A 13,264-nucleotide genomic window follows, 5' to 3' on the forward strand; every position below is an offset into this window, starting at 1 on the left:
GAGGCAGGCATAACAGCAACACAAGCTAATGATACACAGTATGAACAAGACACACGCACACACACACCATTCAGAAGTCAGTGATTGGCTGCTTTCTCGCTCTGACTAATTGATTCTACCTGGAATCATCCATTAATTAGCATCAATTATAAGTCTTTCATTTTGTTACACATACATTTAAAGGGAGCTCTGCTACACCTAATCCAAGTCCTGAACTTAACCTTTGTCCTGATCAAACCTTTAATCCTCACCCGTAAAAGGATAGTTCAGTGGAATTAATGCAGGATTGTATGAGGTACTTCTCCAGTTTGGAGAAGCAGAGAGGAGAAGAGGAGAATCAGCACATAAGCTAAGCACTGTAGTTCTATGCAGGAGTCAGCAACAAAATGTATTTTAGTCACTTAAACAGGTCCTGTTTGTTAATATTATTCATATTATATTATAATGGATTCTACTAACTGGAGGTGTGCCAACAAGCGTCTACTATAGGTAAAACACTGACTATCAATAAGTACTACAACTCCACATTAAATAACCCAAACTATCATTTTAATAGGTTATAAATTCTTACACAAGTAAAAATATAAACAAATATCCTTAACATAAAATTCTCCCCCAGGATGAATAAAGACAGAGAAAAATTACCTTAACTTTGTAAAACTTTGTGCTCAATTGGAAGCTATACCACAACTTGCTCTCCAAAGATTTATAAAACAAGAACATGTGTGCACATAAAGGCATGCAGACACACAAAAACACACACGCACACATGCACCCCTACCCCCTGCTAGGGGCCTTCTTGTTAAGCTCAAAGGGGTGAGCACATTTCCTCACACTTCTCTTTGCTTTCCCTCTCGTCTTCTCTCATTCTAATTAAACGACTTGTCTCCGAGGCTCCCTCCGGTGTTGCCGGGGACGACTGTCGCTGCCGCATGGGGAAGCGCAACGGGGATGAAAGGAGCTCACCTGCCGAGCGGCTCAGGGCTTACCTTGAGAACACGCACACATTTTCATAGAATAGAAGCGACACACACACTTACAATGTACAGTTTAAACAGAGGGATGAGGGGACACGAGTGTGTCCTGCCTAATGAATCAAAACTCACTCAACCAAAACACACACACACAGTCATGTGTGTGTCTATGTCTCTACCTCTGTCGGCTGTCTTTCATCTCATCAACCGCCACCATTGCTATAGGTGGTAACAGCAGGCAGACAGAGAAGAAGAAAAAGTGAGCTGAGTAAAGCCACCTGATGCTTTGACTAGTTTAAGAGAGGCCAGACGCGCCGGCGACAGTGGCTAACAAGCTCTCCATTAACGTTAACCTAGATTGGTAACTCAATCACACACACACACACACAACCCACAAGTGTAAGAACACCTGATGCAACCACACATTCCGCCTCTGTCCGTGTCGAATATGTTTCATTCTGTCAGAGGAAAAAGCAAAAAACAAAGGCACCAAAAAGCATGATTTCCATTCATTTTCACACACATACAGTACACCTCGTACATGCACACACACCACACACCAGCACCTCTGTACTCTGTGCATAGGAGCGGCTAACCCAATTGCCTGTGTAATTGTTTAATCACTCCCATTACACTGCAACCAGTGTAATTTGTGTTTTCCTTACGTGTCGATGTGCATGCGCTCACACACACACACACACACACACACACACACAAACTGGACCACAACCAACCAGCCATTCCCACTGAGACCCACCCTCTCTCACATGCTTTCTCTCTAATGCACCCACACACTCTTAGAAATAAGGGGTCAATAAAGGTTCTTCGTGAAGGGATGAGGTTCTACCCAGAGCTGTTTGCTTCTGGAGAACCCTTTGTTGAAAAAAGGTTTTGCCAAGGGTTCTTTGTGAAGGTTGTATGAGAACCGTTTTCATCCAAAAAAGTTCTTCAAGAATTGTTGAAATCCTTGAAGCACTTTTTTTGTTAAGGGTTCTTTGTACCATAATAATAATAGGGTTCTCAGTAGAACCTCCTGGCTGGCTTATATGTAAACCATTTGGAACATAAAAGACTTCTCAGTAGAACCCCCTCAGTGGATTCTAGATAAAACCTTTGGAATATAAAAAAGTTCTTGGTGGATCCCCCCGGGTGTGTTCAGGATAAAGCCTGTTTATTCGTAAATTAAAAAAAGGTCTTGTTAGAGTCCCCTGGGAAGAACCCTTTATGGTTGTAGCTAGAACCTCTCTTTCTAACAGAGCACACACACACAAGTACCTGAGTGTCTGTGTGAGACAGATGAACCATGGCCCTCACATTCACAGCAGGCTGGCCTCTAATAGCCTCTGTCCATAGAAAGTTAATGGACTAATATTAAAAGCCAGCTATCTCTCTTTCTCTCTCTCTCTCTCCCTCCAAATTAATTATTGGTTCTATTGCTCGCACGTCCCTTCTTTAGCAATAGGTCATCCAGGTCTTGCATTAATTGCCGGAGCATATGGTCGCCAACAGATTTTAGCTGTGGGACTCGCACTTTAGCGGGGGCTATTTTTTTCGCGCGCTCAGATGCGAGCCATATTGTGCGGCGCTGGCAGCTATTGTTCGGCGCATTAACTTCATAGAGCTAATTACTCCCCAATAATAACTTTACCTTGGAGTTTTTAGCGCGCCGCGTGCCAACCAACCTGTTTCGCACCCCATATGTTAATTAGCGGCCACATCTTCATTATGCCGCAGCGGCGCTTTAAGTTCAAGCTGTGCCGCCTGGCGCGTGGTGAACGCAGCCTCGACTCGCTGCCAATTATCCAACTCTTGCTCCCCTCTCCGTCTCTCTTTCTCTTTCTCCCTCTCTTGTTCATTCTGTTCCGTCTATCTGCTGTTTATTTCCTGAGAAGTTCTCTCGCCAGGGTGAATTGTCGACTTCTCTCTTTCTTTCTGTCCTCTTCGCCCCTGTGAAAGTTCTCAACAAAAAAGTTTCACACGTTTTCTTTATATATATATATGTGTGTGTGTGTGTGTGTGTGTGTGTGTGTGTGTGTTTTTCTTCTGTTCAGAGTTTTTTTCTTTGTTTTGCATTCACTTATCGCTGATTAGAGGATTTTTTTTTCAGATGAGTTCCAGTTTTGTTTGTTTCAGGTTTCTTTTTTTGGAACGAGGAGGGGTTTACAGATAAAAAGCGGAGCCCCTTATTCTCCACGTCGGCAGTCTACAGTAGCGGCAGTGTGATGTTTTTGTCTGTGTGCGTTGTAGGTTTTCATGTTCACTTTGGGCCTGATGTGAAAGAGAAGCTGAGGAGTGTGTTATTCCCCAAAGCGCCTGCTGTTTCAGATGTGCCTTTTCCTTTATGTGGGATCTGGAGATTGTCTGATAGATCTGGCCCCGCTCTCACTTTCCCTCTCTCTGTGCTTCTCTCACCCTCACTTCTTCTCTCACAGGCTTTTCTTTCCTTTCTGTCAATGCATCTCTTTGTCTCTGATTCTTATTCTCTGATTTGGGAGAGCTCCCTCGCTTTTCTTCTTCCTCTCGGTTTCAAAGTTTACACTGTGATCACGAGGCACTGAGCTCATAATCCACTTTAAGGTAGTGCGATTGTACAACCAATATTAGGAGAAATATCAGATTAAGTCATTTCGCAGATGGTAAAAGAATGTTAATAAAAAGGAATGCACAGGGGGCCATCCCATCCAGTTTCATATGATCAACTAGTGTCCCATCACCCTCCTCAACTGTCTCCAATTTCTCACTTAACCTCATCTGACCCATGTCTTCTGTCTCTCGTCTGTGTTGTAGAGGTTTGTGTGTTGTGTGTTGAGGTGAGGTCAGTGTTGCTGTTACACACATGTCCAACTCAGCTACTATAACAGCAATATATAGGAGGGAACAGGGCTGATATTGATATCGTGATATGAGACTAGATATTGTCTTAGATTTGGGATATCATTATATCGTTATAAGTGTAATCTTTTCCTGGTTTTCTCAGCTTACCAGACTGTTTCAGCTGTTGTTTGCTTTTACCCAGCTGGTCATCACATCCACATTACTGATGATTTTTAGCAAAAATCTCAGTCCTGTTAGGTAGATAGTCTACTATGAGAAAAAGACACACACTGCCCTGAGGCCCAGTGGGTTGGATGCTGGATCACAAAATATCAAAGCGTAAAAAGAGAAGAAATGGAAAGATCCACAGAACAAAAGAGCTCCTGTATGAAAATTGCTTGGTGTTTTGAGCTATCAGCTCTTCCTTCCTGAGACTGGGTAGATAATCTACACCAATGCATGTTTGAGAATTTATGATATGGCATTTTAGACAAAATCTATATATCTAGTAGGAAATGCATGATAATCATTTTCATGATAAACAGTGGTAAAATTCCTGACCGTTAATACTACCATTTCAAATTTCAGTTATCATGATAATCGTGTTTGATTACCATATGTTGAACAACTCACATGAAATACTGTCTGGCATCAAACAAAGCTAGTAACTATCTCTTAGACCCAGCAGCAGCAGCAACTTAGATTTGTTTTGCATCAATGAAAAGTTTGAAAATCACAATCACAAAGGATTCGGTGTGATTTCAAATTGTTGAGAGGCTTTCAAATTACAGTTTGGCAAAATTATTTCAGTGTGTGTATCAGTACATTTTGAACATTTTCAGCAAATTTTAACAAAACCCTTTTGGTGATGTGAAATTTCATATTTGTTCTCTCTCTCTCTCTCTCTCTCTCTCTCTCTCTCTCTCTCTCTCTCTCTCTCTACACAGACACACACACACACACATACACACACACACACACACACACACACACACATATATGTATATTTATATATATATATATATATATATATATATATATATATATATATATATATATATATATATATATATATACATATATATATACATATATGTATGTATATATAATGTATATCACTGTATATCACTGGATAACCTGAAGTTAACAAGATATTATTTTTAAGTCATATCGCCTAGGCCTAGAAGGGACTGATTCTTCATAAACCGTTCTCTGTTGTACTTTCTGCCTGTATATCTCTGTTTTGTTCCCATTCTTTTGTCATTCTGTTGCCATTCTGTTCATTTCTTCTGTTGCCTGATCTTCTTATCCCACTGTGGAGAGTCATGTATTCTGTAACACTTCTGAAGGATGATTAATGTCTTCCTATTGTATGCAGGCTTTGTGTTATGGGATAGGAAAAGAGACTCTATGATATTTTCATTTGGAATGAAAGAAAGCAAAGCCATGCACACACACACACACACACACACACACACACACACAGCCGTCATACAGTATATGTGCCAGTGCGTCTATGTACAGTATGTATGTATTACAGCTGCCACAGACTTCTCCTCCTCCTCCTCTCCTCTCTCCTCTCCTCTCCTCTCTCCTCTCCTCTCCTCCTCCCTACGGTACATTACAGTATTGCTAGCCAGCTCCACTCCAGCATATGTCCAATTAGGCCTGAAAGGCAAAGCGGAACTGTTCTGTCTGTGATTCGTCCCCGCGGGGGTCCTGTCCGAGCATCGCGCTGGAACGCCTCTCCCTTCTGATCGCGCGGCGCAGGCGGCACGGCGGTTTATGGTTTACCAAAATGGTGGAGTAATTATTGTTTTTGGTGTAAGGGGGGAAACAGGAGCCGCTTGAAGAGAGCGCTATTCCCCTGCGCAGTGATAGTTTGATTACAGTGCTGCTGGCTGCCGCATGCCGACACACAGGAGCAGGAGGAAGGAGGAGGGGGAGGAGGAGGCACACACACAGAAATACACACACAGACACACACATAGGTGTTTACAGTACAGGAGCATGCGTACGCCCAGGGAAACTTGAGTACACACACACAGGCTGGGAAAGCGCTGTCAGCACTGAGAGACTATTTACCTGTCTCAAGCACTAACCACTTCAAGTGTCCATATTGCTGAGATATTGCCTGATTGTACTGTGGCACCACCGCATCCTTATGATTGTACAGCCATTTCCAGCCATTTTCATCATTCCAGATCAATTTTCCACATCAAACAGCTTTTACCTGTCCATTATCCTATTCAGCTATTACCTCGCTGTCCTCCTGGCAGAATAAGAGAGACAGAAAGGAGACGGAGGTGAAAGGAGATGAACTGTGACGAGGAAACAAAGTGCTTTACTGCCAGGAGGGCAGGTCAAAGGCCTAAAGACCCTATCAGGGATTTGGTTTAAAGGGGCACTCCATTAATTTTGGAGGATTTCTCAGGCGCTGCTGTGCTGCTTTGATTTTGACAAAGCATTTTTTTCTTCGCCAGGTGCATAGATGTGTGTGCATGATCAAACTGGTCTGGAGATTGTTCATGGCTAATCTCGCACACCACTGGACCCATTGGCCTAAAAGTTTTTGTGCACATTTATGAGTGTATGTTCAAGGACCTCTCTTGGTTGCCATGAATGTTTGAAAAAACTATCTATAACCTAAACTAACTGGTGACTCCTCACTCCTCTTAACCAGCCGCAGGAGCCACAAGCCATCAACAACTGCTAGGCTAAAACAAGACTTACCTACTAGCAGAGATGGGGAGTAACTAGTTACATGTAACTATTTACATGTCATGAAATTACAAAATAAATGTAATTGTAATTACTAACAAAATGTGCAGTTAAATTACAGTTACTAATCAAAAGGGATTTATATCCAGATATTCTTTTCCGGGTCCCTAAAAGAGATCTACACTCTGCTAAATGCACATTTCTAGTTTAGTAGTTCACACAAGCATCCCAGGTGCCATTTTAATTTACTGGCGTACACCTTAAACCTTTTTTTTTGGTTATTTGCTTTAGCAAGCTATCCATCCTTCAGTTTTTATTGTAGGTCACTTTAAAAAGTTTTGATTTTAATCCAGCCTAACTCGGTCAAATGCTCTGTAGAGACCAAATATTTGGCCAAAATCAAACACTCATCTGTCACTACTGATACACATGAGTGAAAAGAAAGAAGGGTTCTAAGAGTTTTATTTATTTTTCAGGACATAAACAGAGAGACACACACAAGTAACTTGTGAACTGGTTATGAAAGTTGAATCTTGTCTAGTCCTTCAACACAGCACAGATGGACGTGCAACACTTTGATTGAATTTAGCTGCTATAAATGTGTTTTTATGGCACTTTTTAATTTTGTACATAACAGAACTCAAATGGAGACTCTAGGAATCTGAAAAAATGCCCGAATTTCACTGAGATGTAAAAATCATTGTATTAATAAAGAGAAGAAGTACAGGAGTGATGCAGGACCTGCCTCTTCTTCTTCTTCTTCTTTTTTTTAAAATCTTATTTCAGTACAGTGTAGGCGCAGCATTGTTGTATTGTTGCCATGCCTAAAGATTTAAAAACAGAACTGGTTGCCAATGAAAACACCATTTTTCAACACAAGTAAGTTGATCAATAACATAAATGACATGATTTACCTATAAATCTAAAGAGGTACTGGGGCTCTGAATGGGTTGCGTCCAAAATGTTGCCCAGTAGTTTATGGAAACACACTGATTTTCTTGTTGCGACTTTTTGGAAAATTGCTTAAAATTTGCACAGAATTTGGCTTGAGCTGCTTCCTTCCCTTCCCTTCCACCTCAGCTTCACAGGTCGATACGATCCCTTATTTTCCTCTTCATCTCACCTTTTTCCTCTCTCCCTCTCCTCCTCACTTCCTCTCCTCATCTTCTCCTATCTTCCCTCTCAAACTGTCAGTCAGTCCATCACACGCGAGTCTTTGTGTGTTGTTTTTGGCAGAACGCTGTTTAGTGCAACCATCTGTCTCCTACTTCTCTCTCTTTCTGTCTCCCTCCCTATCTCTCCTTCTCTCTCTCTCCCTCTCCTGTCGTCCCTGCCAAAGCCACCCATCGGAGGAGCTTTTTTCTGCTTCTCCTTTTAAAATCCTGGAAACCTTGTGAAGTCGTATGGCTCTCTGCCGACGGGTGCGCACAGAGGGTTGTGTCTGCATGTGTGTTTGTGTGTGCGTCGGGGTGTTTGGGTTCTTGGGATGGGATTGGGGGGGGGGGGGGGATTGATGCAGGGAGAAGGGAGACAACATCATCTTCCAAATAAAAGGAAAAGGCCAGCTGTTGTGAGAGTTTTGTGAACTGTCCTCATGACTTGCTTTTTGTCTTTGAATCGGGGAACATGGAGTGTTTAGAGTCTAGAGTGTGTGTGTGGACTTCATTAGTGCCTTTGCAGAAAGGTGTCGTATGTATTTTCCATATGTATTACATGAATATATGTATATGAGCCTGAATGCATATGATTATGATGTAATTCAGATGTAGCTGTCTTCAGAATGATAAAGGGATAGTTCTGATTATTTGAAGTGGTGTTGTATGAGGTACTTAGTTTGTGTATTACCTATAGTAGACGGTGGCCGGCACACACCCATCTCGGAGAAGCAGTAAGAGTACCAGCATGGAAACTAACCAATGAACTGCTGTGGACAGGGTCAGCAGCAAAATGTATTTTACCCACATAATAAAAGCCCCCCTAACAAAATCAAATGCTATATTTAGAATATTTTCACTGCTTTGCCTTGCCATCGGTCTGACAGGAAACCACCATTGTGTAAAACCAGCTAAACTCAACTGGCAAAAACAGCAACAGAACACGGGAGCTGCTGGTCTGCTGTTGCCTCGGTCTATTTGTTTGTGTTGTTGTGCGACTTTGGTAAATCCCAACTAACATGTAAAAACACCAAAGTCACACAACAGCACAAACTAACAGATCGAATCATCGGTTGAGTAGAAAATACTGTGTCCTACGAGCTAAAATTATTAATTGCGCTAGTTTGATTGAGTGGAAGAGAGCGATATTGAATTTACATACCAGCAGTTTTCCATTGTGAAAGGCTGTCTGATGGCAAAGTAGAGAGGTGAAAGTATTCTAAATATAGAGTACACTTAAAATGATATTGATTTTTTTTAGGTGGGCCTTTTTTAGGTGGCTAAAATACTTTTTGGTGCTGTGCCTGTCTATAACAGGTTATGGCTTAACTTCCATGCTGGTACTTCTCTCTGTTTCTCCAATCTGGGGACGTGTCGAACACATCTACTGTAGGTAATACACTGACTATGGATAAGTACCTCGTACAGCATCACTTCAAATTTAATCTCTACTGTCCCTTTAAAGCTATTCTTGCACACATACACAACACTATTTTTAGAATTATTGCTTTCAGTGCGTGTCTATGGGTGGTCATGTAAAGAGATGCCAAAGGTGCTCATGTTTTCTTTTCTCTTTTTTTCCCTCTTCCTTGTCTTTTCCTCCTTCTGCCTCCCTCCCTCCCCCCCCCGTTCTCCCTCCTTCATCAGCAGGTCCAGGGCCAACTCCCTCCGCTGATGATTCCCGTCTTTCCTCCAGACCAGAGGACTCTGGCAGCGGCTGCAGCCCAGCAGGGCTTCCTCATGCCCCCTGGCTTCAACTACAAGCCTGGCTGCAGTGAGTAACATCCACACTCACACACACGCATTCATAAATAGGTGCAACTTTGAGTGTAAAAGTTCATTTTATGTGTGATGTTTCAAATGTTTTTCACCAAGCAAGGTAGAGTCTAACAATTTTCCCACACAGGGAGTCGGATTGTTTCCCAAAAGACGAGCTCGCCCCTACAACAACATCTCTCTCTTAATAGAAAAACCAGTCCAAATACACCCTTCCTGTTTACACTCTCCATCTCTCTCTCTCTTTATCTCTCCCTCTCCCTCTCTTGCTCAGTCCTTTTGGCTCCTTCCTTTTGTCTTGTCTATTTTTTGATGTATAAAAGCAACAAAATACAGGCGTCCTGCAGGACATGTTTTTTTTTTTCTTTTTTTTTTTTGGCTATCACGCTCCGGCTGTGTGGCAATGTGTTGTTTACCATGATAGAGAGAGAGACAGAGAGAAAGAGAGAGAAAGAGTGGTGGGTGCTTGCCAGGGGATGCTGGGAATAAATGCACGGTGGGGGGGTTAGCAGAGGGGGGGTTGGGGAGGGTGGTAATGTGACCTGCCCCAGGTTCTCCTCACATTAACACAGGACGCAGCCAGAACATGTTTCCAACACAGCCCACACACACTAACACACACATACACACACACACAGAAACGTCCAGGCAGCCAGAGACTGCTTTGTGATATCACAGAAAATACAAAATAATACTTAGACACAGATATGTGAGCGTGCACACAAGCTCGTGCACACTCAGTCCCCCCCAACCCTCCACCCCCTTAGAGTTTCACAGCTTCCCAAACAAGTCCATTCCATTTTAATTAGTGCCATCTTCACCCACGCCCACTGCCCACGTAAATACCCTGTCAAGTGGTGGGCTTGTCTTTTCACTGCCTCCGCCAACTCCAACTGGATTGGCACGCCGCGCCAGGCTGGGCCGCCCCTGAGAAAACTCTCTGGCAACTTTCAAAGTTGTTGTGAGTTGATGTAGTTTGGTGCCGCAGCTCTAAATAGGACATGTGTAGCATTGTGCTCTGACATATTCTCACGGCGCTTCGTAGCTTTGAAGATATGAATAGATTTTATCTGCACAGTATGGACGGCTGTCTTGTGTGAACACTTGTTGAACAGTAACACAGTGTTTCTATTGTCTGAGCCACTGAAACTACACGGTAAAGCTAAAGATAACCGTTTAAGTTTGGGGAGGACTTTTTATAGTCTATTTTAAATGTTGAAAACTAAATTAATGTATTTTTTTTTTTAACTTCTTATTTCCCTTTAACAAGTGCTGTCACATGTACAGAGATACAACACAGGCATGAACCCACAGAAAAAATTGATAAATACACAAGAAAAAAAAACATGTAGTGTTCATATTTCTATTAGGGGAAAAGTGAGTTCTGAATCACTGAGTTCACATCAGTTGTTACTTGGGACCACGTATTCAATACTTATGTTTTTAAAAACTAAATTAGTTCCAAACAGTACTGCACTGTCACATTTGGCATATTCATCGTTTTCTTAAAAAGCTGAATTTATAATTCTTATTCTTATGTGGCCTCTGCAGTACCAAGGTTTGTCAAATTCTTTTATTTCTTGCCATTTTCACATGCTTTAAAAATGACATTTAAAGGGACATTCTAGTGTTTTAGCATTGTACTCTCATAAAGTTGAGTCACAAACAAGAGACAAAGAAAAATCGAAGCAAGCCAAGATATCCTGATTTTCCCAAAATATCTGGAACTTTTTCTTACAGTGGAAACAAAGCTCTTTGTCTCTAGTATGGGTCAAAAACACCAGCCAAGTTAACCCTACTTACATCATCATGACATCATGAGGAATGGCCCTTTAGGAATTTAAAAAATGCAAAATTGCACACAAAACGACACCAAGGGGATATTGATGACGTTTTTGCAACTCACTCCCTCCATCCGCCTCCCTCTTTTGTCTGTTTGTCAGTGAGAAATTTCATCCTCATACACCGAGGTCGCTGTCCCCAAGCCAAGAGCAACATGTTTGCTTTCCTCCGTCCCTCTCCCTTTTGTTACAGCGACCCCCAGGAGGAGCATAAATATCCACCCAGCTCATGTTTGTCCAGGGAGCGAGGAGAAAAGACCCATCTCCTAGAATACACAGTCCTGAAATAATTCTTTAATCCCTCCTGCCCTCTCAGCCCCGCTGGAGAAAAGAATGTCTCAGCTTGTCTTTTTTTTTTTTTTTATAACCGAGTTATATGGGAAAATATGTCGGAAGGAAAGTCTCAGCTTATGCCAAGCGCGCACACACACACACACACACACACACACACACACACACACACACACACACTTACATGGGCACACATATGCACAATAGAAGGTCCTGATACAGCCAAGAGGCTGACCGCTGTGCTGAAGGTTCAGGTCAGAAATGCAAGGTCAAGCCCTGAGAACATTCCCAAGTTTTCTCCTCGCTGTGACACCAGCAGTCTGACCTCCGTGTGCTGTATTTTGGTTCGTGGGCATGACCACATGCAAATCACAGCTGTCAACAGGCACATTTTATTCAATATGACGATGATTAAGTACAGTATTTCGCCTCTCCTCTCCTTTTCTCTCCCTATCTGCCCTTCCTCACCCTCCGCCTCCTCCTCCCCTCATCTCTGACCTTTCTCTTCCCCCTTTTCTCTCCCTTTCTCTCGGAGTAATTACAGCAAGGCCTATCTGCACCTGGTCACTAATAATCCGCACTCGTCCTTTTCTCCCCTGCTTTTCTCTCTGCACTCCTGTCATCTTCTCCGCCCCGTTCGTCCATCCATCTCTTGATTTATCATTCCTGACAGAGGGAGAGGGAAGGGATGGAGATGGAGGTGGAGAGTAACTTGTGAAGAGAGAAAGATGACAACAAGAAGGACACAAGGAGACTGAAAGCAGCCCGCTCCCAACAAAGCAGGAGAACAGACAGTTGGAGGGGAAAAAAAGGGAGAGGAGAGAGCAGCAATCGGCAGTGGCGGCTCTTAATTACGGCGCTGGGGCCAGCTTTATCAGAATCCCCTCACCTCGCTGCTCTTTGTCAGGGGGTATTAAGGAGGAGGACACACAATCAGGCTTTTCATTAAGGCCCTACCGGCAGCACACACAAAGGACGGCTTTAACAGCTGCAGAGAGAGAGAGGGACTCAGGTGGTGGTGGTGGTGGTGGGAGGGGTGGGTGGATGGGGGTGAGGCGAGAGGAAAAAGAGGGACGAAGGTGGTATGAGAGACAGGAGAAAAACAAGAGGATGAGGGGAAAGGGAGGGGGATGCAGAGTGAGATGGAGGATAGAGGATAGGGCAAGCGATGGTTGGAGGAGAGGCATATTAAAGGAGTCACTGGTTTTGGTTAAAGGCATAGTTAGATGATTTGAAATGTGGTTGTATGAGGTACTTATTGATAGTCAGTGGTCAACATGCCTCAGGAAAAACAAATACAGCAGCTAAGCAGTGAATTGATGTGGACAGGGTCAGCAGCAAAAGGTATTTTAGCAACTTAAAAAAGTTCCCCTGCCAAAATCAATATTAGTTACTAGATTAGATTAAGAATATTTTCACTGCTTTATGTTGATATCGGACCACCTATTCTGATGGGAAACTGCTGTTACATAGGCCAAATATCACTCAACCAAACTCCGTAGGCAAAATCTGTCATTTTACCTCACAGAGGTTTGTTTGTTTGTGCCATTGTGTGACTTTTGGTGAACCTAAACTAAACTTTTAAAACACAGAGGTCACACAATAACACCCCCCCCCCACAAAAAAAAGAAAAACCTGACTGATTAAAAGTTTGGTAAATTTGGAGAGAGCGATATTCTGTCTGACAGCAAAG

At 42.7% G+C, this 13,264-nt stretch overlaps 1 protein-coding gene across 10 annotated transcripts in view; it reads left to right on the top strand.

The window, feature by feature from the left end:
- The window catches only part of sox5 (SRY-box transcription factor 5), a 115,547-nt gene that overhangs the window by 65,875 nt on the left and 36,408 nt on the right, over nt 1–13,264 (top strand). For 8 of the 10 annotated variants that reach the window (XM_084711372.1, XM_084711373.1, XM_084711374.1 and 5 more), the window contains one exon: nt 9,311–9,437. In XM_084711372.1, coding sequence (XP_084567498.1) covers nt 9,311–9,437 — 127 coding nt within the window. The remainder of the gene's footprint in view (nt 1–9,310; nt 9,438–13,264) is intronic. The other 2 variants (XM_084711375.1, XM_084711368.1) reach the window with 1 other exon arrangement.

The sequence above is a fragment of the Lutjanus erythropterus genome, chromosome 22 (genome assembly GCF_056507025.1).
Source record: "Lutjanus erythropterus isolate fLutEry1 chromosome 22, fLutEry1.hap2, whole genome shotgun sequence".
In the NCBI taxonomy this organism is placed as follows: Eukaryota; Metazoa; Chordata; class Actinopteri; order Lutjaniformes; family Lutjanidae; genus Lutjanus; species Lutjanus erythropterus.